Raw genomic sequence first — 26,178 nt, 5'->3', positions numbered from 1 at the left:
GTAGATTATAGAGCAAAGGAATAATGGAATGGTGAAAGAGCTTTCTCCTCTCCCCACCTCCCTGGAAGAGCAGCCTGGTAGAATAGATCAAAAGGATTGATTCAGAACAAGGTTATTTTGGAGGTTACCATCACCTGGACCTGAGGACGCGAGGCGTTCGATGTGTTCGAGACGTCTGTCCCGGGGACGGTAGCTGGACACAAACATCCGCAGTCGTTCCTGTTTCCCAACCCCAGAGCCCCACGGTGATCCTGAGCATGCCTGGCTCCAAAAGTGGAGAAGAAGGAGGGATCTGAGAGCTGTCTCAAAGTACCTGAAGACGTGAGAAAGAGGAGGAAAAAGAAGATGGCCCCTCATTTCAAGATTTCTGGAGGCAACTAGCATGGGCCAACTAGGAAGCTGTTACAGGAGTCCAGGTACGAGGTGATAGGTCCTGAGCTATGGGGAATCAGGGCAGTGTGGCGCAGTGGTCAGAGGGGTGAATTGAGACAGTGTGGTGCAGTGGTCAGAGGGGTGAATGGGACGATGTGGTACAGTGCGGTGTAGTAGACAGAAGGGTAAATGAGGCAGTAGGGTACAGTGCACAGAAGGAATAATGCAGCAGTGTGGTACAGTAGACAGAGGAGCGGATTGAGGCAGTGTAGTGCAGTGGTCAGAGAGGTGAATTGAAGCAGTGGGGTGCAGTGGAGAGAGGAGTGGATCGAGGCAGTATGGTACAGTGGTCAGAGAGGTGAATTGAAGCAGTGTGATACAGTGAACAGAGAGGTGAATGGGACAGTGTGGTACAGTATCATACAGTGGGCAGAGGATGAATTGGGGCAGTGTGGTACAGTGGGCAGAGGATGAATTGGGGCAGTGTGGTACAGTGGGCAGAGGATGAATAGGGCAGAATGGCATAGTGTGATCCAGTGGTGAGGGGAATCCCGCCTCACATCCTTAAAGTTCAAAGAGAGCATGACAAGGGCCCTGAGAGCCCAGGTAGCCACATCCCCTTATTTCACAGATCAGGAAACCAAGGCCAGAGAGACTTTTAAGTGACTTGGGGCAGCGAGGAAATTGGGCCTGAGCTGGAGTTCTTATCTCCCACGTCCTCAGCTTACTTAGTGGGCTGTGGCAAGTCCCTTTCGGCCTTATAACCCTCACTGCAAAATAGAAATAACAAAAGTGGCTGCCTGCCAGGGCTGTTGAAGGATCAGAGGAGCTAATGTAGACAAACTGCCTTAGAAGCCTTCAACTCTCCCCAAACATCAGCCGTCGTTTGGCTCTAGCCTTGCCACACAGTGCCTAGGAATTGTGCCCGCTCTGCGATCTAGTTTTGGCTTCCTCAAAGTTTATTTCCCAAGTCTAGACACACTGCTAATAGCTTAAGAGTAAACTGAGCTGAGAGAAATGACTATCAGTGAAACATTTAGGGAAAATGATCCAGAAGGGAGCAGGAGGAAGTTCGAAGGCAGGGAATGTTGGATCTACTGTGGTAAATTAAATTCATACTTTTTTTTTAAACTATGGTTTTAAGAAGCTAGGGGCAGGTAGGTAGTGCAATGGATAGAGCAGTAGCCTTGAAGTCAGGAGGACCTGCCCTCAGACACTTAACTGTGTGACCCTGGGCAAGTCACTTAACCCAAATTGCTTCAGGAAAACACACACACACACACACACACACACACACACACACACACACACACACACACAAACCCTACAGCTGTTTCTCCTAGAGATTGACAGTTTGGTGTGCTATTTTCTTTCTGCTTTTGGTGTATGAGAATATTCATGCTTGTTGATATTTGTCAGGTTTATCATTTGGAAATGGGAACATCCTTTTTAAAACATTAAGCTGGGGACAGCTAGGTGGCGCAGTGGGTAGAGCACCAACCCTGAATTCAGGAGGAGCCGAGTTCAAATCTGGTCTCAGACGCTTAACACTTCCTAGCTGTGTGACCCTGGACAACTCACTTAACCCCAGCCTCAGGAGGAAAAAAATTAAGCTGAACAGAAAAAGTGTTGCCAAAGTCCTTGACAATTGGCCCCCTGTGGCCACAAGGCCCCTAGTTTCTTAAAACCATAGTTTTTTAAAAAGTATGAATTATAAAGATATTAAACTACCAAAAAAAAAAGTATGAATTTAATTTACCATGGTAGATCCAACATTCCCTGCCTTCGAACTTCCTCCTGCTCCCTTCTGGATCATTTTCCCTAAATGTTTCACTGATAGTCATTTCTTTCAGCTCAGTTTAGACTCCTGAGGGAGCCACAGGCAGCTCCCAGAGATCCTGGTGGCTGTCACTGGGCTCCACAGCCCTAACATGAAGACCTGGGCAGACCTTTGGGGAGAGCTTCTCCCCTCCCCCAATTCCCAAGCCTCGGATCTTCACCTATGAGGGTATTAATAGATATTACCAAGGACCAACACCTTTCAAATCCAGTCATTGAGTAGTTATTAAATGCCTGCTGTGTGCCAGCTGGGGATACACAGAGAGGCAGAAATGCGGTGCCTGCCCTCAAGGAGCTCACGTTCTGACAGGGGAGACAACGGGCAGGTGACTATGGGATAGAAAAGATGGAGGCAGGATAAAGCAGAGCTCATCTTAGGGGGGACGGCTCATCGGAAAGAGTCCTAAGTTCTGAGTTCAAGTCTCTCCTTTACTCCTTACTCCCTGTTTTATTTTATCATTTCCTTGTGCTGATCTCAGTCTTGAAAGCTCTGAATGGGAAGGGAATGATTTCTGTGCATGAGCCCTGGGCTGCCTGCGTCACCAGGAGCCATGGGGGTTACACCCATCATCCTTTGTGCCCTTGAGACAATTGGGACCTTTTAGTAACCCAGAGTCTGAGAGAGAAACCAGGATAGAGAGAAAACAAGAAGGGGAGGGAAGGGGGGGGGGAGGAAGAACCAGCTAAAGAGGAGCACATAAAGGAGAAGGAGAAACTGAGACAGTATCAGAGAAAGAGGCAGAGACAGAGACAGAGATAGAGACAAAGAGACAGAGGCAGAGACAGAAACAAAGAGACAGAGGCAGAGGCAGAAACAGAGACAGAGAAACAGATAGAGACAAAGATGGAGACAGAGAGACAGAAAACCAGAGAGATGAGACAGAGACTGAGAAAGAGACAAAGTCAGAGACAGTCAAGAAACAGAGAGAAGGGCAGAGAAACAAAGATAAGCAGAGACAGAGAAAAAGAGACAAAGATGGAGACAGAGACAGAGAAACTGAATCAAAGAGACAGCGGAGAAACAGAAAAAGAGAGACAGACAAAAAAATTAGAGACAGAAAAAGAATCGTAAAAATAGAGACAAAAAGGGAGACAGAGAAAGACTAAAACAGGAACAGAGTCAGAGAGAGACAGAGAGGGGGAGTTCAGCGTTAGAGAACGTTTGAGGGAGAAGAAAAAAGGCCGAGATGGGTCGGAGATACCGGGAGCCCCGCGGGGGGCGGGGCCGGGAGGGGCCGCCCCTTTGCCGCCGCCCGCAGGTGACTGGGCTCGGCCTTTTCCGGCCGCCCCTCCCGGGTGCCTCCCTCCGCCCGGCACCCCGCGCCCGGAGGTGCCCGCGCCGCTTTGCGCCAAAGGAGCCGGAGCGGCCGCGGGGCGCAGCCACAGCCGGGGCACCTGCCCGCGGATCGCCGGCGGAGAGGAGGGCCCGACCCAGGTAAAGGCGGCGTGGCTTTCGGGGGCTCCGCGGCAGCTGCGTCCTCCCTTTCTTCTCTACCTCCCCTCTTTCCTCCCGCTCCTCCTCCTCCTCCTCCTCTACTCCTGAGCTTGCTTTCTCTCGGGTCCCTTTTTCCTCTCTCCCCCCTTTATTCTTCTTCCTTCTGTCTTTCATCCTTTTGTCCTTTCCTTTTCTCCACCTTCCTTTTCTTCCTTTCTCATTCATCTGTTTTTTTGTCTTTTTCCCTCTTCTCTCCATTTCTGCCAGAAATCCTTTTTTTTCTGATTTCTTCTTTCTCCATTCTTCTTCCCCTCCTGCTTTTCTCCCACCTTTTCTCTACCTTCATTTCTTTTTTCTTTTCTCGTCCCTCCTCTTTCTCCCTTATCCTTTCTCCCTCCTGTCTATCCTTCCTTCCTCTCTCCCATCCCTCCTTCTTTATTTTTCTTGTTTCTTTTTCCTTTTCTCCTCCCTCCTCTTTCTCCCGCATCCTTTCTCCCTCCTTTCTATCCTTCCTTCCTCTCTCCCATCCCTCCTTCTTTATTTTTCTTATTTCTTTTTCCTTTTCCCCTTCTCTCCTTTCTTCTCTGCTTTCCTTCCCTTTCTTTCTTCTTTCCTTTTTTCCTGGCCTCTTCTGTCTCCGTCCTCCCTCTCTCCTTTCTCCCTCTCTCCTTTCTCCCTCTGCAGTTCAGTCCAGTACCATAGAAAAAGCACTGAAGGAGAAGTCACAAGACCAGTGTGGCGCCATATGCTGCTCTGCTCCTTTTCTTATTAGCTCTGTGACCCTGGGTGAAGTCTTTAACTACCTCAGTTTTCTCCTCTATAAAATGGGAGCATTGAACTAGATGGCCTGTCAGCTCTCTTCCACCTCCCAATCTATAATCCTCTCTTTTCTTCCTATTTTTTTCTTCCTTTCTTTATCCCTGCCTTCATCCTTCTTTCCCTTTCTTCCAAATGAACCTGAAGTCTGAATAAATGTCACTTGCCCTTGTTTTAGCGAGTGCTGCTACGATTGCTAGGGTCTGCTGCCTGAGAGCTGGGACAGGAGGCCAGGGGCCAGGCAGGAACCCAAGAAGAAATAAAAGGAGGGAGGATGGGACACAATCCCACTGGCATTTAGTATATAGGCTCCGTGTAGAGCAGTCCTGGGCTGGCAGATGATCCCATTGGATTCACCAGGTGCAAATGAAGGGTCTGCTCACTCTGGAAGATGCAGCCTGGGGCTATGAACTTTCACCTCTCCCTTTCACACACACTCTCTCCCCCCCCCAATCCCTTCAAGCAGCAGAGGATACTCTGGGAGCCCCAGGAATGGGGTAGGGAGCCAGGGAGCCATGAAATATGAGTAGAAGAATTCCCAGTGTACCCAGGACTGAACTAGGCACCCATACTCACTGTACAGCACCTAAGAAATGAGGAAAACAAGACTGACAAGTGTGTCTGCACAGAGAGTGGCTAAGTGGGCAAAAGTAGTCACTAGTGAGCCTCCCAAGGGAAAATTATCATTTTCTTAATTGTTGTTTGGAAATGACCTTTTTTGGTGCTGATGTATCTTTGGGGTAAAAGGGGAATTAGAGCCAAGAAGTCAACGAATAGGGCAAATTCAGAGGTGCCCTGACATTGGTCATCAGAACTGGAACTAGGATGGAACGACTGAGCTTTGTCCTAGAGTGCTGAGAAATTGACAGGGCTTGTTGAAGAAATACAACTGAAATACAACAAAAAAATCAATTTTTAAAACATAACCAAGGTGATGTTTGTCCTCCCCCTTCCTGCCTCCTTTTCCTCACTGACAAATTTGCACAGGATGAACTCCTTCTCCATGACCCATCCCTCTCCCAAGAGAGGCTATTTGGCAAACCAGGGTCATCACCCAGAAGACCCTGAGTCCCAGGTTGGGGTTTCTCTCCATACCACCCCACTCCCCATGGCACAATTTGTCTTTAAGAGTGATTCAGAGGTGTTTGCTTACTTATCCTGAGTGTTCAAAGTACTTTGTATATCCAGAACTAGGCACAAAGGAAGCTCTTAAATGTTTGCTGGATAAGTGTATCCCTATTTATCTTGGCTGCCAGTTTTGCACTTTATTGCTTTACTTATAAAGAAGAGGGAAAGAGGTTAGGGATAGGGAGTAGAGAGGCTAAGAGATGAAGGAGGAAGGGAAGCAACCCAGTGAGACAATTAGTAATAGGACAATTATAATTAGGCCCATTTATAGGGGAAACTGAGGCTTGGGGCAACAAAGTGCTTTATCCAGGGTCACAAAGCTAAGTCCTGCCAGAGCGAGGGCCCCTCAGCCCATTCTGCCAAGCAGCCCAGGGTCAAGAAAGGTTCCGGCCTCTCTTTGCCATTTAAAGCCCGTGTCATATTACCCAGCAACCCTCAGCCTGATGCCAGTCCGTAAAAAAGAAGGCTTACACATAGTTAGGATTTGACAGATGACTCTCTAAGAATCAGCCCTGAGAAATAGTCGGGCAGACTTTACTATTGCCTTTAGTTTATAGATAAGGAAACTGGGGTTCAGTGAAATTACTTGCCAGAAATTCATTCTTTCACAAACATTTTATTAAACACCTACTTATTATTGTTCAGTCATTTCAGTGGTGACCAATTTTCCATGGCCCTGTGTGAAGTTTTCTTGGTAGAAATACTGGAGTGTAGCTCATTTTGCAGATGAGGAAACTGAGGCAAACTGGGTTAAGTGACTTGCCCAGGGTCACTCAACTTGGAAGTGTCTGAAGCTGAATTTGAACTCAGTTCTTCCTGACTCCAGCCTCTGCACTCATTCATAGCACTACATAGCTACCAGGGGAATCTATCCTACTGTGTGCCAGGCACTTATATATTGGGGGGTTACAAATTTTTAAAATTAAAATTAGGCCCTGCCCTTAAGGAGTTCCCATTCTAATGGGGGAGATTTCATCAGCCATGAAAATGGAAGCCTTGATTTTTAATGGATGGTCAGGCCTCTTCTCTGATATCATTTCCACTAATAAAATCATATCCCTCCCTACAGGACTCCCTTGTCCAGGAAAGGGCTCCGAGGGCTGGTCCGGATTAGTGGTCTTAGGGTTGCTGCCCCATCCAGGAGCCTCCCTCCATCATTAGCAGTAACCTGGGAGCAAGTGTTGCTGGGAATGATAAGGAAGATGGGCCCCGTCTCCCAGTGATTTCTTAGAACAGCCTGGAACCCTAAGGTGAACTGACCCAGCCCAGGATCAAAAGCCCATCTGTGGCACAGGCAGGATCGGAACCCAAGTGTTCATGACTCGACATCGAGCTGTGAGCACTAATATTTGGTCTATTTTACATAGGTTCCTTCTCCCAGTAGAATGTAAGATCCACTTCAGTCTGTCTGCCCAGCTCCTCATAAATACTTATCGACCAATCATGAGCCAGGGCCCCATTTGGGGGCAGTCACACATGTGGGGAAGGCCAAAAGCCCTTTCCTCCTGCCATCAACTTGTGCCCTTGAACCCAGGCCCTTTGGCACCGAATCTCTGCCACTTTGTTAGACCCGCTCCCTTCTCTAATTCAGCTCATGGGAGCCACAGGATGGAGGGTGGCTTGGGATTATGGGCCACTGCACAAAGGGCTGGATCTGGGGAGATGCTTCAGAGGTTCTTAGCTGAGCCCTAAGGGAGAGCGGAGAGTGTCCCCAAGCCAGCAGGACTCAGTTTCCTCTGGTGTAAAGTGAGCAGGTAGGATGAGGCCTTGGGAGCCTTTCCACCCAAAATCGGAGATCTCGTATCATTTGACCCCTCTGGTGGTCCATGATCCCAAGAAACCCCCATTCCTCCTGCAGTTCCCATGAGCTGAGCTGTAGAAGGAAACTAGAGACTAGAGTGGTCAAGTGAGGTAAGAGAATCCTGGAGAGAGAAGATATGGGATGTCATGAATGGAAGCGTTAGAATTTAAACTTAGATTAAACTTGTAGTTTGGGTAAAGCTTTGAGGATGCAAGGGTGATCACAGGAGAGTTCCTGCCCCCAAGGAGCATCTGGTCTATGCTCCTTGTATAAGATACACTCACAAACCACATACAACACGCACCACATATGTGCACACCATACATGTATTGTACACACACACACACACATACACACACACTACCTCAGTTTATTCATCTGTAAAATGAGCTGAAAAGAGACATAGCAAACCAGTCCAGTCACTTTGCCAAGAAAACTCCAAGTAGGATCATAACCAGTTGGACACGACTGCAATGATTGAACAATCACAAGCTCTGTTCCAAACCCAGCCTTCTTTCCACTGGGCCATATCCTCTCTTGTAGCTCGCACAACTAGTTTTTAATTCAAGGGATAAAATCTCTGCTGCTTTTCCTCTCTTCATTCCCAGATCCCTTTCATCCTCCAGAGAGTACCAGGATTCAGGCAGGGGTCCTAGATTTGAATCCTGGATCTGCCAATCACTCATTACCTGTGTGACTTTGGTCAAGCTATCTAAACTTTCATTTCTATACTTGTAAAAATGAGGGCCTAAATAAATGAAGGATTCAGAACCACCTTCTGGGTCTGAATCTCTCATCCTATGACCCACTACAAATATGGTTTCCAACTATGGAAAAAACCAATCAGTGAATGGACTAATTAAGACTTGTTCACAGAGGGTCTCAGGAAAGTCTTTAGCTCTGCTGTCCCCTTGAGTCTTTTCTCTTTTCCAAACTAAACCTCCCCTTTACCTCCACCATTCCTCACATGACACATCAGTAGCACCATGGAGAGAACACTGGTCTTAAATTCAACAAGCCTCAAGATAAACCTGCCTTTGACACTCACTAGCCCTAAAAAGGGGGCAGGTCAGACCCCAGAGTTCCTTTCAAACTTAACTCTACAAATTCAACTCTTGTTTGTCCTTATCTGGTCTCTCTCCAGATCATCAACGTCCTTCTAAAAACTGTTCCCCGAACCGGGGCTGACTATAAGATTAACACTCTGGGTTGTCTTATCACCACCAGCGTAGAGAGAGTGACTCAGAGAAACTCTCCCCTCATTTACAATCAGAGGCTACATGGGGTTGGGGAAAGGGGAGGACTTCCCAGCAGAGCTTTGCTCCCCAATTTCTGTTGGCCAAGAACCCATGTCCTACCGTCAAAGCAAAATTTCTCTTGCAATCAAGGAAAGACAAGGAGTAGACAGAGTTTCATTTTAAATCAATATTTCAGCAAAAACAAAAGTATTTTTCCTTAAACTCCATTCAAAAATTACCAGCAATTTAAATTGTTTTTTTTAAAAGGAGAGAACGATTATTTTAAGATATCTCATAAAAGCCAATAATCTGTATTTGCCTCCTTAGTACTTAGTAAAGGGTTCCAAGCCCCCCCGCAGGGTGGCCTGGGCTCTGCCCCACCCCCAGCTGCTCTTTGAACAAACAGAGAAGACTGCCAATCTCAGGGAGTGAAAGCATGATTAAATTCAAGCGGAAGAATGAGGAAGAAAGATTATTTTGTCCAGGAATCTCATGACCAAGAGATAATTTCTAGAAATTTATTTTTTTAACAGTCTCAAGAGAGACTTACTAAGGAGAGGATTGTCATTCTCCTGGAAACAAGTGAAACAGGGAAGAGAGTGCTGGATTTGCACTCAGGAAGGAAGACGTGTCTGCTGCTTCAGAGTGGATGACCCTTTGGCCCATGGAGTCACTACCTCATGTATCGTACAAACAGCACAAAATGCTTCCCTCGCTTCCTTCTCTGAGCCTCAGTTTCCCTGTTGCTTAAATGGAGATAATAGCATACAGCGATCCCACCTTATAGGGACGTTGCAAGGCTCAAATGATAGAAGAGCTTTAACAACTTTATAACACTATATAAATGGCAACTGTCATTATTACAGGGAAGCCTCAGTTCAGGAAGGTCATCGATCCATTGGAGGAGTTGACCGGATGGAAGGTCCTGGAGTCTGTGTCATGAGAATCAGTGGAAGGAACCAAGGATGCTGAGCTGAAGAGAAAGAGATGACTTGATAGGAAGGAGGAAGGATTAGCTTTACTCTGTTTGGCCCCAGAGGACACAATCAGGAAGAGCTGGTAGCCAGTTGCTATATTTACAAAAAGGGGCTGATTTCGACTGATGGCAATGAAGTCTTGCCAACAGTTAGAGCTGTTACGGATCAGTCCACATGGGCCTCTTTGCGATGTGGCCCGAGCCTCTTTGGTGAAGTCTCCATGCTGAGGATGGAGACCCACTTGTTGGCCATGCTACAGAGGGCTTGCTGTTCAGGACTGGGTCACTCAAGAGGTCACAGAGGTCCCTTCCAAGCCTCAGAATCAGTGATTCTGGGACTCAGTAGATAACCACTCATCAGGAGAAGCAGGTTGGACCTCTGAGCTCAGGGATTCCAGAGCGTTCTCATGCCCAACAGGAAAGGAGAAAGGAAGCACTTGACTCCACTCACAGGATATATGAGCCAGAGACACCCACCTGGGCTCCGAGACAGAGACTCTTTGTCCTATCTGTGGACAACTGGATTGCTACAGCTGTTTGCACAGTTCCTGGGAACCAAGGTTGCATTCAAAATATGTGCAGTAACAGGACACCAAATCCTGGTATTGAAGGAGAGGAAATATACTTTATTGCCTAATTCTCTAACATATTCTCAAACAGCAAACATTTATTTTTTTAAAAAATACTGGGGATTTTGTTGTTAAATTTCAAAATCCCTAGCTCAAAGAGAAAATTCTACAAGAAACAAACAATAACAATAAATCCAAATATGCTGGAACTATAATCAGAATTGTACAGGATTCATCATCTTCCACAATAAAAGTCCACAGGTTATGGGATAGTATATATTGGATGTTAGGATTACCAGGCGAGAACTCAGGTTGTCTGGACAGTGACAAGGTGAGAATTCAGGTTGTCTTGTCAGTTCTCTGGCTCAGACCTTTGGTTTGGGCCTTTAAAGGGAGTTTACACCTTAGGAATTCTAAAAGGAGCAAGCTCATTGGTTAAAGTGGTTCTTCCCAGAAGCCTTTGCATTATCCCACACCCATTCTCTGGGAGGATAAAAAGAGGCAACATTGAGCCTGGAAAGCAGTCTGGATTGGGAAAGGACAAGAGCTGGAGGAGATTCAGAGCCAGGATTCAGGAAGAAGAAGAGGCTGGCTGGAGGCTCCAGAAACCTCCCAAGAAACCTGCTCATAGAGGAAAAGATTATACAGAAAAGAAACCTCCTCCCAGAGAAGGATTACAACTGAGAGACGATCAGAACATTACAATTGGCGCCCAACGTGGGGCCAATAAAAAAATAACTAGGTTTGTGGCCCAAAATGTCATATCCAACAAAAGTAATCATAACATTTTTTTCTTTAAATCTTTTTTATTAAACCTTTTTATTTTTCAAAACATGCATGGGCAATTCTTCAACATTAGCCCTTGCAAAGCCTTGTGTTCCAACTTTCCCTCCTTTCCCCCATGCCCTCCCCAGATGCCAAGGAGTCCAATAAGATCCATAATATTTTAACAATAACTTTTTATTTTCAAAAAATTTGCAAAGATAGTTTTCAATATTTACCCATGCAAAATCTACAATAAGCATTTATTAAGCACCTACTGCATGCAAGGCACTAGTAGATAATGGGGGTACTGAAATAAATGAAACAATATGTGCCCTCAAGGGGCTTACTTACAATTCAACATATTTCAAATAAATGTAAATTAGGCGCAAGGTGATGGATAAGGGGGGGTGTCATTAGAAATCCGGACTTCATGAAGATTTTATGGAGAAGATGGAACCTAACTTGAGTCTAGAGGGAATTTTAGCATTCAAAGAAATGGGAAGAAGGAGGAAGAGCAATCCAGGTATGGGAGAAAACTAACAAGAGCATGGAGCTTAGGGATGGATTGACATGTGCAAAGAACAGACTTAGTGGAAGGGAGTAAAATATAAGAAGACTGGAAAGATGGGACAGATGGGAAAGGACTTTAAATGCCAAACAAAAGATGTTATATTCCATCCTGAAGGTGTGAGGGGGTCAGTGGAGTTTACTGAGTTGGGGAGGGGATGATCTGGTCAGACTAGGCTTTAAGAAGCTTAAGGATGGACTGGAGTGGGGAGAGCCTTGGGACAGGCAGCCCAACAAGCAGGCTATTACAATGGTCCAGGGGAGAGGTGATCATTTGTCATGTGAGATGACATATTACGGAGATCTCGTTTTGTATCTTGCCCCCTGACAAGACTGTAAGCTCTCTAAGTGCAGAGACCAAGTTCTCTACAGTTTTTATAATAATAATAGTGAGGATGATGAGAATATTTACAAAGCACTGCTTTAAGATTCACACACTACTTTACAAACATTATCTCATTTGATCTTCACAACAACCCTGAAGAGAGGAGCTGTTACTATCTCCATTTGTTCTAAGCATTGAGGTCACATTTGAACTCAGAACTTCTGTCTCCGGGTCCACCCCTCACCTAAAGCAAAAGTCTACTTATAGGAGTAGGCAGTGAATAAGCCTTTCCTGACAGATCTTCTGCCTCAGATGGATGCACACGTGGTGCAGTGTCCTGTCTGTTTCTTATTACTGTTTGTCCCTCATGATATCAGGCAGGTGACGTCACCTCTCAGTCAACCAATAAGTACAGGTCTCCAAAGCCTAAATGCAGCTCTCTTTTCACAAGCTGTGCAGGCTCTTGAGGGAGAATCAGGATGCTGAAGGAGGAAGGCACAGAAAGGAAAGAGCTATTGGGTCTGGGAGAAGAGCAGGTCAGATTTGCTAGAACTGAGATAGGGCTGGGAAAGTACCTTCGAGGCAAATGCTGGAGGGCATTGATTGTCAAGCTATGGGAATTTGGGTTGGGGCTTTGGGGTAACAAGTTGATCAAGAGATATGCTGATAAATGTTTAACAATCAGCTTTTCCCTTCCCCACCCCCCCAAAAATATGACATGTCCACTTATAAGTTTAATCTACACTATTAATATTTTCTCCATCACTTTCTTAAGTCTAGACAAGCCCAAAAATGATAGATCAAGCCCTGATTTGTACCATTTGCCAATTTCAGAGGTATAAACTCACACTGGAAATTTAACAACAGGCTTTTGAAATTGGGTTGAAACTGGGTCTAGCAGACTCCTCTCAAAGCCCTATAGATGATTGGTCAGCTCCTTTCCCCTTCCTGCTGTCTACTTCCTCGTCTCATGCAGACTCCATACTTTCTGCTTTCACAGCCCCTTCACCACCCATCTCTGTCTTTTGGATATAGGCTTCCTGCCCCAGGCAGAACCCCAGTGAGTTGTCAACCCCACTTTTGCCTTCCTCCACCCCACCCCCTACCCAGCAAGGAGCCCCAGGCAGCCTATGAGAAAGCAACTTCAGAATAGGGGTGGGATCAGAAGCAGATAGCAAAGGGCTAAGGAAGGAGAATAAAGTAAGAGGCAAGTGTAGGTGGACTTCTTCTAGAACTAACAGTGAGAGATAAGATAATGAGAGAAGAAAGGGGAAAACTTTTTCTTTCCTAATATTAGAGATACCTCAACTCCCTGGGGTCAGGAGGCAGTGGAGAGGAAGGTGTAAAGGTGCAGAAGGAGAAAAAGACAAGAAGGGATTGAAAGATTCAGAGATCTGGGATCTCCAAGACCATCATTGATCCTTTCATTTGTGGATGAGGACACAGAAAATGACTTGTCCAGTATCACACCATAAAGATCTGAGGCAGAATTGGAATTCAGGCCAAGCAGTCTAGTGTGAGAGAAACTTCTTTCATTGGAAGGGAATTGACTTTGTGAGTTTTGGATTCAGTTTTTATCTCTTCTTCACAATCTCCAGCAGCTCAGCTGTGGGCAAGGAAGCCACAAGGGGTTATATAAGAGATCTACTAGAAAGTGAATTTCAAGGCTTGGAAGCAGATTTGTTAGAATTTTGTCTAGAGTAAGAGTAAGTAGGATCTGAGAGAGAAGCTTAGGAGATTCTCCAAAGAACTTATAGAGCTCGAACTTTCATGCACGAATTCTATGATGATGATTTAGGTTCCAGAGCCTATTCTTGTTTACTCTTTGGATCTCAGCTACGTTCTGGGCACTTGACTGGAGCCCTGTCTTTTTGCCTTTCATTGGCTTAGCACAGCATATGGAACTTCGGAGGAACTCAATAAATAACTACTTGTTAATTGATTGATTGGGGGGGGGGCATGAGTAAGTGAGGGGTTTCTGTAATTGGCTTTGATTGTGCTACTCTTAGGAGCCACATTTTTTCCCATATGAGGTTTGGGGTTTGGCCTTTCCAAGGTATAGTGAGAGAACAGCTAAGTCAGCTGATGGTCATGGTCGGGTTTGGTTGTTAGGATATACTGTGTGGCTTTGATGTTAATGAATGCCCTCACTGTGGGCTTAAATACTTCAGAAGAGAGGGAGAGATGGGAAAAATAAAAATTAAAGAAAACCACCCCTGTTTTTTATGAGGAAGAGGGCATTTAGTTCCATTGAAATCCAGCCATTCATTTTGCTCTAGGGAGCATCTGGAAGGATTTTTTTTCCACCCAAGAACCGAATTGAACCTTCCATGAGAAGCGGGAAGCCTGTGGCATACCAACCCTCCTCCCCACCCTTACACCGCTCACAGAACAGTGTTGTTTATGAAGCTGGCATTGGGTGCTCAGGGCGGTCGGACTGGGTAGCCTGTGAACTGGAAGCTCTGCCGTGACCCGGAGGCTCCTAGAGGTTAATAAAGGAAAACAGGCTCTGGGCAGCAGAAGGTGACTTCTCATGCTGGCCATGAGGAAGCTGATAGGCAGTTTCCAGCTGGTAAAAACTAGCTTTGCCCATCTTCCTGGTATAATAAATTTGAAGGAAGAAGTATGCCAGAGTGGAGAATGGACTGCAGTGGAAGCCAACAGTCAGGAGCTCAGATTCTCATTTTGTCACTTACTACTCATGTGACCTAGCCAAATCCTCTGACCTTTCTGGGTCTCAGTTTCCTCATTTGTAAATCAAGGAGGGTAGATTAGATGGTCTCTGAGGACTCTTCCAACTCTGAATCTAAAAGCCCAGATCTGGGAAAGAGGTTGTTGGATTAACATTTTCATGGTGAATATTTTTGGTCAGTGGGTTGGTCTGAGGGAAAAAAAAAGCTTTGGAATCCAGAATGGAAAAAGGGCGCTCCAAGGAGGGGAAATCACTTCCCCATTTCTGAGGCTTCTCAGTGTCAGCCTAGGAGAGTGAGCACAGTGAACCACCTGCTCAAAGGGCCTGGGAAAGGGCCCTGAAATCCCTCCGTGCTCTCACCTATTGCCCAAGCTGGATTCCACTCGGAAAACTCCCAGTAAGTCTATATAAGGTTGTGAAAATCCACATCTCGGGGCTTGAATAGGAATCCCCATCTCTGACCAAGAATTTTAGTCCATTCTCTCCTACAGATCTCGAAGGAAAAGGAACTCCCTTCCTCCTTCTCCTCTTCCCCTCTTCCTCCCCTCCCCTTCTCCTTTCCTTCTCCCTCCTCCTTTCCTCCTATTTCTTCCTTCCCTTCCCCTCCCATTCCTTTTTGGATCAGCTCTCCTTGGCAAACTTTTCCTTCTGTAAAGACTCAACTTCCTTTTTTGCTCTTCAGTCTCTTGTTTTGGGTTTTCCCCTATGGGGTCAAGCAAAATGAGGATGATCCTTTTGGTGCATGACAGATTTTAAAATGGCCTAAAAGTGCTCTCATGCCTCCCCTGATTCTCCAGGGATAACCTTGATCAACTCCTTTAGAAAGATTTGTAAGCTACTCTGTCAATCAATCAGCAAGTGTTTAGTTGTTATTGCTTAGCAATTTCAGTTTTGTTCAGGTCTCTTTGACCCGTTTGGAGTTTTCTTGGCAGAAATGCTGGAGTGCTTTGCATTTCTTTTTATAGTTCATTTTACTCATGAGACTAAATGATTTATCTAGGGTCACATGACTAATAAATGTCTCACGATGGATTTGAACTCTGGAAGAGGAGTCTTCCTGACTTCAGAGATGGCATTGTGTTCACCATACCCCCTAATTACCCTAAGCATTTATTGTTTCTCTGATATGCCAGGAACTGGGGATACAAAGATTTATTCCAAACCCTCCCAACATCATGAAGCTTATATTTTGCTGGCAGATACAATATGTTCACAGACCAGAAACTACAGGTCACTTTGATACAAAATGGTGGCCAGCTGTGGACTGCATTCACGAAGGCCTTTGGTCCTCAGTGTCAAGATCTGCTAGACTTCTCTGTTAGCCAATTGGTTTTAGAAATCATTCATCATTTATTCCATCAGACTCTGTGGGAGTGTGACCTTAAACCCCATGACAGCAGCTGAGCCCATTAGAATCAGCCATATCTGATGGAGTCCAACCTCCAACTTCCCCCTTCCCATCATCATCTCTCCAAACCCAGCAGAGAAAGCGCATGACCCTTCTTGAGGCAGACATTTCCTTTCATAAGAACCAGATCTGGGTGATGCCTTTTGGCAATTGCAGACACGGCCCTTGGGCGTTCAACTTGCCTGGTAGACTTGAAAGCCCCAGTGAACCCTGAAAAAATATGTTTAAACTCTTCAAATATTGCTATGTCCTCAAGCTTACATTAAGGCTTTGGATTTCTCATCTATTCTTCACTAACAGCTTTTAGATTCATGGTAGAAGCGAAGAGTTCTAGACTGAGAGCTGGGTTTGAATCCCAGCTACACAATTTACTACCTATGTGACCCTATACAAATGGCTGCTCCCCCTATGACTCAGTTCTTTCATCTGCAAAATGAGAATAAACATCCAGAGGGTCTAACTGCCTCAAATAAGATCTTATATATAAAGCAATTTGTGGATCTTATAATGTTTTAGAAATGTCTGGTAGTGGAGGAGGCAATGGGAGTAAGAGGAGGAGAATCCTTCACTTCTTTCAGGATTCAGCTCCAGCATGGCTTCCAACAAGAAGCCCCCCTCCTAGCCGCTAACCCCCCAGAAATTATCTATTTACTGGGTATATATTTTCTTATATATTTTTTTCTATCAACATGTTACCTCCTCCATTCAAATGCAAGCTCCCAGAGGGCAAGAACTGTTTGATAACTGTGTCCTCAGCACCAAGGACAGAGTCTGGCATAGCTTAAGAGCTTCATATTTGCAATTGATAACAGAAAGTTGGGCGAGATAGTCTCAAAATTCACTCCTAACTCGGATGCTAAGAAGCTATGACCATATTCCTGTGTGTGTATGTGCACATGTGCATGTGCATGAGTGTGCACACATGTGCACGCATGTGCCTCTATTTTGATCACAAACCCAATGATGGGCTGTAGTTCTCTTGTCCAAGGAGCAGACCAGCTAAACTTGGAGATGCTCATCCTTATAAATATGGAATTTTTCAATCACAATATTTCTCTCTTCTTCCTAAGTAACTGATTTTTTTTCAGTTTTGTTTTTTTTTCTTTTATTAATTTTATAATTATAATTTTTGACATTACCTATGGGTAATTTCTCTACAGCATTATCCCTTGTACTCACTTCTTTTCCGAATTTTCTCCCTCTACCCCCTCCCCTAGATGACAGGCAATCCCATACATGAGTAACTGATTTTTTAATGAATCTTTTTCCTCCCACAATCCTCACCTACAATGACAATTTTTTTAAATGAAAAATAAACTCATCGACTCATATTGACATAGTCCTGTGGAGGAGGGGAATTCTCATTAGTGGTGTTCATAAATGTAGGTCTCTTTCTTCATTTTGAGTTCATCATTTAAGTTCATTTAAGTTTGTCACTTCTCTATCAAGAAGTAAATGACATTTCATCTTTATTTTGTTGGGAACAACAATTATTAAAATTTCTCTACTGAGGTGGAAAGGAGCTACAATCTTCACTAAGGAATTGAGTGCCCACACAAAGTCACAGTTGCTTGAAGTTTAGGAGGCAACTAATTAGTGATTTGTCTGAAAGAGATCTGGGGTTTTAGCAGACCACAAGCTCCAAGGTCATAGATGGTACCTGTGATGTACGGTCCTATGACTTAAGTGCTTGCTGAGAACAATTAAATTGCCAATTGGATGGTATGGCTTCTCCTTGGCTGATTACTTTCTCTGTGACATTTAGGGTGTCATCCTGACCCATCAGCAATAATGGGCAAAAAACTGGATCTCTCCAAGCTGACAGATGAAGAAGCCAAGCATATTTGGGAGGTGGTTCAGCGTGACTTCGATCTTCGAAAGAAAGAAGAAGAACGATTGGAGTAAGAAATGTGGTCATTTATTTTGTCTCTAGTTTTCTGTTTACATGGGGTATCTTAGCCCAGGAGAATGGAAACTGCTAGAGGACAGGAATTATTTTTTTTCTTTTGTATCTTCTGTTTCTGGTACACAGTAGGTGTTTAATATGCATGTATTAAGACAACAGAAAGAGCATTGCTCTTGAGTGAAAGGACTTGGATTAAAATCCCACTTTTAATGTTGACTTTCTCTGTGGCCTTGATGAAGTAACTTTAACCTCCATGAGCCTCAGTTTCCCTATCTGTAAAATGAGGAGGTTGACTGCATGAACAATGTCAAACATATAGCTCTCAAGTAAAGACCAAATCAGATTAAAATGCAATTGGGAAACTTTTAATAAACTAAAAACAAAATAAAACATGGATGTTATTAATATGTGGTTCAGTCCACTGGGATCTATGTATTGTTTCATGGCCTCCATTGCTATTAAAGCTTAACACTACTGAGCTAGAGGACTTCTGACTCCTTCCCAGTTCTAGATGTAGAAGCCTATGAATGAAATTTAAATATATTTTATAAATGAACTTTATACATGCACACATGCCAGAAAATTCTTCCACTGTAATGCTGAAGAAACTGAGATTAGAGAAAATTAGAAATTAGAGAAAATTAGAGAAATTAGAGAAAATTAGAGAATTAGAAAATTAGAAATTAGAGAAAATTAGAGAATTAGAAAATTAGAAATTAGAGAAAATTAGAGAAATTAGAGAGTTTTAAATATTTTATTTGACTTTCTGAGAGGGAAAGATTTACTGGGACATAAAAAAATCCATTTTTTATCTCAGGACTAGTCTGAGCATCAGCCCCTTAAGTGGTCACATTAATCAAATTCTCACTGCCTCTTTCCATTGGGCAAAAACCAATGCCATGTTTTATAGAATTATAACTTTGAATATTGCAAATTCAAAAGCCTGCAATCACTTCAGGAGGTTCCTGGTTTGCACTAATTGAGACCTGGCAATAGAGGAACGCTGAGATCATGCAAGTAACCAGGTTCTCTGAGAGTACGAGAGAGGCACAAAGGTCCAAGGGTAGATCTTTGGGCATTCTTAGCTTGCTAGATTGGAAGAAGAAAAGCCTTTCTCCCTCTGGAGTGGGAAAAGGCCAGCTAGGATATAAATGGGGTCAAGAGAATCAAGAGAAGAAGAGTCAAAGAAAGAGGAAGTAGCCATCAGTGTCCTGCCCATCAGAGGAGGTATAAAAAGTGTGACCATCTTTCCTTTTCAGAGGGTTGGTTCTTGAAGATATCAGGTCATCAAATGTCTACACTACCAGCCATTCACCCCATATCTATTTGTGGAAATACTATCTTTTCTTCAAGGCCCAGTTCTTTCACAGGAAGCCCACCATGTTACTCCTAACACAATGGATGGGGAACTCCAATGGGACATTACCCTTTTCTAGGTTTATCCTGCTCTACCATATATCATAGTCAATGCAAATCAATTCAACAAGTGCTTATTAAGCACCTACTGTATGCCAAGTTCTAAAGATGCAAAGTCAAAAAGAAAAAGAGAACTGCCTTCCAGGAGCTTCCATACTAGGGGGTTGGGGGAGAGACAATTCTTGCATCTTTTGACCACTAGCATCCAGTATAGGACCTGATTCAGTTTGATTCTTGTACTGAGGGGCATACAAAAATAAATCAAACAGCTCAGTACTACATGCTAAAGTACTGCCATTACTATATTGTAATGAAAATGCTAAAGTACTTAGGACATTAGCACTCTGCCCAGATACTTGAGAAACAACTGTCTGTCTCTTTTCCCAACTGTGTCCTCCTTATAAGAGCACAGGGTTCTCAAAAGAATTGCAAATGAACAAAGGGGATAATTGATAAGCTAGGGAAGTTTCATTTAGCATAAGAAGTCCCTCTATCAATGTAAGTCAGCATCTTCTCTAAGATTTATGGCATTAGGGAGCTACCTAGAGTGGTGGAAAAAGAAATTACTTGCTCAGAGTCACACAACCAGTACATGTCAGAGGCAGTACTTGATCTCATGATTTCCTGATCAACTCTCTATCATCCCTCCAAACTGTCAATTATAATATAGTTTTTTAAAAGGAGGGAAAAAACAACACTTCAACAAAACCAATCAACATATTAGTTATGTCTGAAAGTCCATACAGCATTCTACACCCACAGTCCCCCACGTCTCCAAGGACAGGAAAGAAAATAGAATCTGAGTAATTGAAAAACTAACAATGATTTTGAAAGACAGATAATGAAATCCACTTCCTTCTTCCCAGCAACAATGGATACGTTGTCAGACACTGCATAGTCTGTGTAGGTTATTTTGGATCAACAATTGTTTTTGCTTTGTTCCAAGGAAGGATTCTGTTCCAGGGGAAAAAGGAGGGAGAAGTAGGAGAGTTTGGGTTTTGTTGTTTGCTTTCCAGAAATTCCTGTTATATACAAACCAAAGACAGCAGTAATGCTTTTTTTAACTGAAAGAGAAAGAGGGGGGAGGGAGGAAAGGAAGAAGAGAGAGAGGACAGAGACAGAGAGAGAGAAGGAGGAAGGGAGAACAGAAGGAAGGAAGGAAGGAAGAAAGGAAGGAAGGAAGGAAGAAAGGAAGGAAGGAAGGAAGGAAGGAAGGAAGGAAGGAAGGAAGGAAGGAAGGAAGGAAGGAAGGAAGGAAGGAAGGAAGGAAGGAAGGAAGGAAGGAAGGAAAGAAGGGAGAGAGAGAGAGGAGGGAAAAGGAATCTTCCCCAACAGCAAAGGCCCCCAACTCAATCATTGTCATGTTGCTTACACAAAGCCTGTGATCAAAGACACTCTGTGACCTGAGAGATTAGGTGATCTTTAGGTATTTTCTTTATAACAAGGGCCTGGATGCTGAGGAAAGGTCAAAGATAATGCAGAATTGAAGATAAAGGTCTTCCAGGTTCTTACTATAGTGGGAAGAGATTCTACCTTTTGAGGTTTTTGTGCAATTAATCCTTGCAGGTCCCTTATCTATATAACAAAGGGCTTGGACTAATTTAAACAACTAGATCCTCTCTGAGATCTTTTTCTGCTCTAAATCTATGATCCCATGAATTGGATTGGATTGGATTACCTGATCTGTGCTCCTTGCCTACTGGTGGAGAAAACTCCGCTCTTCCCCTGTCCAGCCTGACCCCTGGTGGGGGTTAGAGGTGGACCACATACTCTCGTGTCATTAGGAAACTTGAGAACCCGGGATCCTTTCATAGAGTGGGGAACCATCCTTTTCCCCCAAACCTCTCCATAGGACCCCCAGCCCTCCTCCTCCTGGGAGACTGGGCTACCCCAACCCTCAGTCTTCCTTAGTCATACAGGGAGAGAGGCAGTTGTTTCCCCAAGAGCTTTCCCAAGCTGTCTTATCTCCCTCCCTAGATTGTCAGTTTCTTAAGGGCCCACAGTAGGTGCTTGTTTCTTGAATGACTAAATTCAGGCTGTAGCCTAAGGTTCTAGTCCCAGGCTGGCAGCCTTCCTCAGTGTCTGCTGACACCAAAAGCACACCCGAGGACCTCAGAGCTGTCCACCATTCACTCTCATTCTTCTCCCACCTTCTTTTCTATACCAGCACTCCTTCAATATTGTCCTCCAGTGCCCAGCTGCACCAGGCTACACATGATTGGCTTTGCATGCAACATTTTAAAGTTTGTTTTGATCTCATTTGATCCTCACCGTAAGCCTGAGAGAGAGGTTCTATGGGGAATTGACCAATATCCCCATTTTATAGAAAAGTCTCAGAGAGGTGAACTAAATTACCCAGGGTCACCCAGCATTGCAGGCTGGATTCAAACACAGGACTTCCCAATATTAAGTCCAACGCTCTCTCCACCACATTATATCACCCATCTCTGAATCTTAGAAGTCAATTAGCTAGTCAATCAACAGATGTTTTATATGCTAGGCACACAGGGGTGTCCCGTGGGATAGAAGGGGGCAAACCTCCTTTGATTCAGCCTTCAGCAGTTTTCAAAATGAGAATTCAGGAGGAGGAGGAGAGTGATTGAATGGTCTTTGGGAAGTTGGCCAGTGATTTTAGTGACCCCAGGTTTTTAAGGGGGTTGTTTTGTTTAGTTTTTGCTGAGGTCATTGGGGTGAAGTGACTTGCCCAGGGTCACACAGCTAGGAAGTGTTAAGTGTCTGAGACCAGATTTGGACTCAGGTCCTCCTGAGTTCAGGGCTGGTGCTCTATCCACTGCGCCCCCTAGCTGCCCCCTCCAAGTATCATTCTAAACTAGCCCCCACTTTCTGACATCAATCATCTTCTGGAGATGTTGCATGCTCATAAATCTTGGCACCCAAGAATTATGTCACCCAAAAGCCAATAGAAGAGTGGGGGGCGGCGTTCAGCATGTTCAATGTGCTCAAGTAATAGGCAGCCCACCATTCAATGTCCAAAGAGCTAAAGACCTCCTCCCTACCCCACCCAGCTCATTAGGTGAACTCCTGCTAAAGGAATCATGGGAGGACCTGGGCAAGAGTCACTTAGCAGGAGGAGGCCAATGTGAGTCACCTCCTGCAATCTTTACTGACTCAGCTCAAGCTCCTCATTCCAGGCCCTGCCAGCTACAAAATCCCCCCTTCCCTCCCATTTTGACTGCTCATATAATCTATATGTACCTACTTATATATGCTGTCTCCTCCATTAGAAACTAGGGTTCCTAAGGGTATTTGATCCACTCTCACTCTTGCTCCTCTTTTTACAAAGGAGAAAATTGAGGTCTCACAGTCACCTAGGTGTCACTGGGATTTGAACCTTTTCACTGCATCATGATTTGGCCTCCCATACCTATTCAACACAAATATACTCATACACATATATCCATAATTCATACATACATGTCTGTATGTAGATATAAACCTTTCTCGTATCCCTGGGATCCAGCACAGTGACTAACACACCGTGAGTGCTTAATTAATGCTGCCTGATTGATTTTGAGTTCCAGATCCCGCTTCGTCCCAGGATCTTGGAGCACTGTGGAGACTTCCCCATGCATTTGGTGCAGACATTTTGGTGATAAGGCCCCTTTCCTGCCCACATCCCTGAGTTTCAGAGGGATCTCCAAGATGAGACGTCAGTGGGGGAAAGACATGGGCCCCCACCTGGCTAGAGAAGGCAAAAAGGAAAACACCTTCTTTAAAGGGCCCAGCCTAGAAGCTAAATATCACACTGCTCACCTTCCCCTGGGAGGCCAACAGGAAGAGGAGAGGCTTGGGAGTCACTACAAACAAGCAGGGCTTGAGGAGATAAGCTCAGACAGAATCTCGGTCTGGGACAGAAATAGACTCCCGCTTGCTCAGGGAGGAGGCCCTTGGAGCTGCCCGGCACTGAGCGCTCCAGAAGGGGCCGCTGGGAGCCAACTGGAAGGCACCAGGCTGAGCAAACACAATATGAGCTGGAAGGGAAAGTCAGCTGCTTGCCCTGAGGGGGAGATGGCAGTGGAGGCCTGACACACCAGCCTCTAAATCTCCAGGGGTCAAATGAAAGCCAGCTGGAGCATCTTTGAAGGGCCCCAGCTTTCTTAACTCTTGAATGGCCACCAGCTTGGTGCAGATAGCTTCCAGCTTCATGCTAGGATCCCCAAACATGTCTGTTTTCACCTTGAAGAAGGTCACCTTGACCTTCTTATCCAGGTAGTTATGCCCGGCGGGGTCATGGGAATAACGCTGCCGGATCGCTAGTCGGCATCGTTTATGGTCGGAACTACGACGGTATCTGATCGTCTTCGAACCTCTGACTTTCGTTCTTGATTAATGAAAACATTCTTGGCAAATGCTTTTGCTCTGGTCCGTCTTGCGCCGGTCCAAGAATTTCACCTGTAGCGGCACAATATGAATGTCCCCCGGCCGTCCCTCTTAATCATGGCCCATTCTCCAGAGGAGGAAGCTGAGGCTCAGAGAGAGGCCGATTTGCCCATGTCTGACATGGGACTTTAACCCTGGTCCCCAGTATGCTGCATTATTATCCCCATTTGAGGAAACTGAGTCCGAAAAAGGTAAGCTGTGTGCTTAGAGTCACATAGCAAGTAACTGACTAAAGCAGAATTTGAACGGGTTTCCAACTCCAGATCCAAAGCTTTCTTCACTTTGTCACCAGCTGAGCAAGGCCTGCCCGAGCTTGGACTCCACTACCATTGACTTCCCTACCACCATCACCCGCCATCTTTATGCTTACTGAGGTCTCAGAAGAGACTAATGGGGAGTGTGAATGTCATTCACTCTTAAAGGGGGGCAGAATGAACAAAAGATCCTATTTAATCTCTTCCCACTGTACAGATAAGGAAACTGAGGCCTGGAGATTAGTGACCTGCCCAAATCACTGAGATGGGAAGGGGAAGAGGCCCAAGACTCTGCCATTCTCTTCCTCATTCCTCCATTTCTTTGGTGCCATCTTTTCTCTTCCATCTTTTGAATCTTTCACCATTTACAGCCCCTCCTTAATCTGTTCCTCCTTCAGTTCAATTCTGTCCCTAAATTGGATCGTAGGCTTTTAATTCAGCAATAAGAGGAAGGGGTCTCAGGGGTAGGATCTTACATGTTGTATAAGGGCCAGGCACTGGGCACAGACATTTAGTAAAATTCATTGATCCAGTTAATCCATGTACAAATTCTCATTAAATCAGTCATTCAAAGCCTTTATTGAGACTTCATCCTACTATGTGCAAAGCCCAGGAAGGCTCAAAAGCTCCTCTGGAGCCTCAAAGGGAGCATGGGGCTCAGAGCTAGAGTATGAACCCACGGCCTTGGACTATCATTAGTGTGACGTAGGCAGCTTGGACCTCAGTATCCTCACAAGCCATCTTTCAATTTCCTGGTACTTCCCTAAGGGAACTAAAGGGCAAGATCCAGAAAGAGAGCACAAAGAAAGAGCTGCTCTCCGACCAGGCTCAGCTGAACGACACCCACTGTGGGCACTGTCTCCAGCCCTACCGCTTCCTGGTCAATAGCAAACGCCAGTGCCTGGACTGTCACCTGTACACTTGCAAAAAGTGCGGCAGTTACAACCGTCGAGAGCAAGCCTGGGTCTGCGATCCGTGCCAGCTGGCCAGGTAAGGGCCCCGTGGGACCAGCGGGCTGACTGGGCTGGATGAGCTGCCTCTGTGGTTCCATGTGGCTGTCAGGAAGGCAGTAAGGAAAAACTCTTTGCAAACCTATGATCAGAGATTATTATGGAACAGGGAACTTGGAATTGGCTTGGATACAGAACTTAAGCTGTATGATTTTAGGCAAGTCATTTTCTTTCTGGATCTCTTCTTCCTCATCTATAAATTGGAGATAATAAGGCAGCTTACCCAATTCATGGATTGAGAACTAGAAACTATCATCTAGGCCAGCCTGCTCGTTTTAGAAAAGAGGAAACTGGGACCCAGTGACTTACCCAAATTCATACAGGAAGTAAATGACAGAGTGAAGATTTGAACCCAAAGCTTCTGAGTCCAAATCTAAGCTTCTGTCCTTTGACCATACTTTCTTTCAAAGGAACTCACTCAAATTTAGCATTTGTTGGTTTTTTTCCCACTCTGCCAAAAAGCATAGGATTATGGTGCGGAAAGTCCCTTGTGATATTAAAAGTCCTATAGGAATGCAAACTGGGACTTTTATCCTGTTACTGAAGTCTTTCTGTGATGGCTCCATGGGGCAAGAAGACAAGCTTGGGGTCCTAAAGGCTATGGCATGGGAACACAATTTCTAAGAAAGGATGTGAAGGCTAAAGGGGGAGCTCCCTCCCTTTGGGCTTTGGGAAGACTCACCTAGTGGGGCTAAAAAGGGCTCATTCTCACATTAGTTTCTGGGGGCAAACTCATTCCCAGAACTGAGCTGGGGCTAAGCCTTGGAGAGATTGCTATCTGCATCTGTGAAGGGAGCACCAACTTTGATGACTTTGGAGATCTCTGAATTATTGAGACTTTGAATAGTGGGACCACTGGGTGAGACATCAAAGTGTAGTGCTGGGAAGAGGAGCAGAAGAAGAGCTGGGCACCTGGCTCACGAGGCTATCTTTCCTTTGGCAGAGTTGTGAAGACGGGCTCCCTTGAGTGGTACTATGAGCACGTGAAAGCCAGGTTTAAGCGCTTTGGGAGCGACAAGGTTATGCGCTCTCTCTGGGGCAGGCTGCACCATGGACCCAGGAGCTCACCTGCTTTAGGTAAGAGTAGGGGGGAGGGGAAGAGAGGAGAAGTCAGAATCCAAGTCTGGTCTCTTCTGCATACAGGGGTAGAAAATAATTTTCTACCCTCAGCTCTCTAAGATCTAAGAGAGGAAAGAGACTTCAGGAGCCTAATGGGGGCAGATCTTCTCCCCCATTTTACAGATGAAGAAACTGAGGCTG

At 45.0% G+C, this 26,178-nt stretch overlaps 1 protein-coding gene across 6 annotated transcripts in view; it reads left to right on the top strand.

The window, feature by feature from the left end:
- Positions 1 to 3,502: 3,502 nt before the first annotated feature.
- Positions 3,503 to 26,178, top strand: part of MLPH (melanophilin) — a 56,066-nt gene continuing 33,390 nt past the window's right edge. For 5 of the 6 annotated variants that reach the window (XR_012481536.1, XM_074264409.1, XM_074264407.1 and 2 more), the window contains exons 1-4: positions 3,503 to 3,646; positions 17,697 to 17,832; positions 24,677 to 24,898; positions 25,862 to 25,995. Coding sequence is in view for 5 of the 6 variants with exons in the window: in XM_074264409.1 (XP_074120510.1) it covers positions 17,723 to 17,832; positions 24,677 to 24,898; positions 25,862 to 25,995 (466 nt within the window). In the remaining variant the exon portion in view is untranslated. Of the gene's footprint in view, positions 3,647 to 17,696; positions 17,833 to 24,676; positions 24,899 to 25,861; positions 26,002 to 26,178 lie in introns of all 6 variants that reach the window. The other variant, XM_074264408.1, reaches the window with a different exon arrangement.

Source organism: Sminthopsis crassicaudata, chromosome 4 (assembly GCF_048593235.1).
Source record: "Sminthopsis crassicaudata isolate SCR6 chromosome 4, ASM4859323v1, whole genome shotgun sequence".
Taxonomy (NCBI): Eukaryota; Metazoa; Chordata; class Mammalia; order Dasyuromorphia; family Dasyuridae; genus Sminthopsis; species Sminthopsis crassicaudata.
Note: the sequence above shows the minus strand (reverse complement) of the source record. Positions and strands in the feature narration are given on the sequence as shown.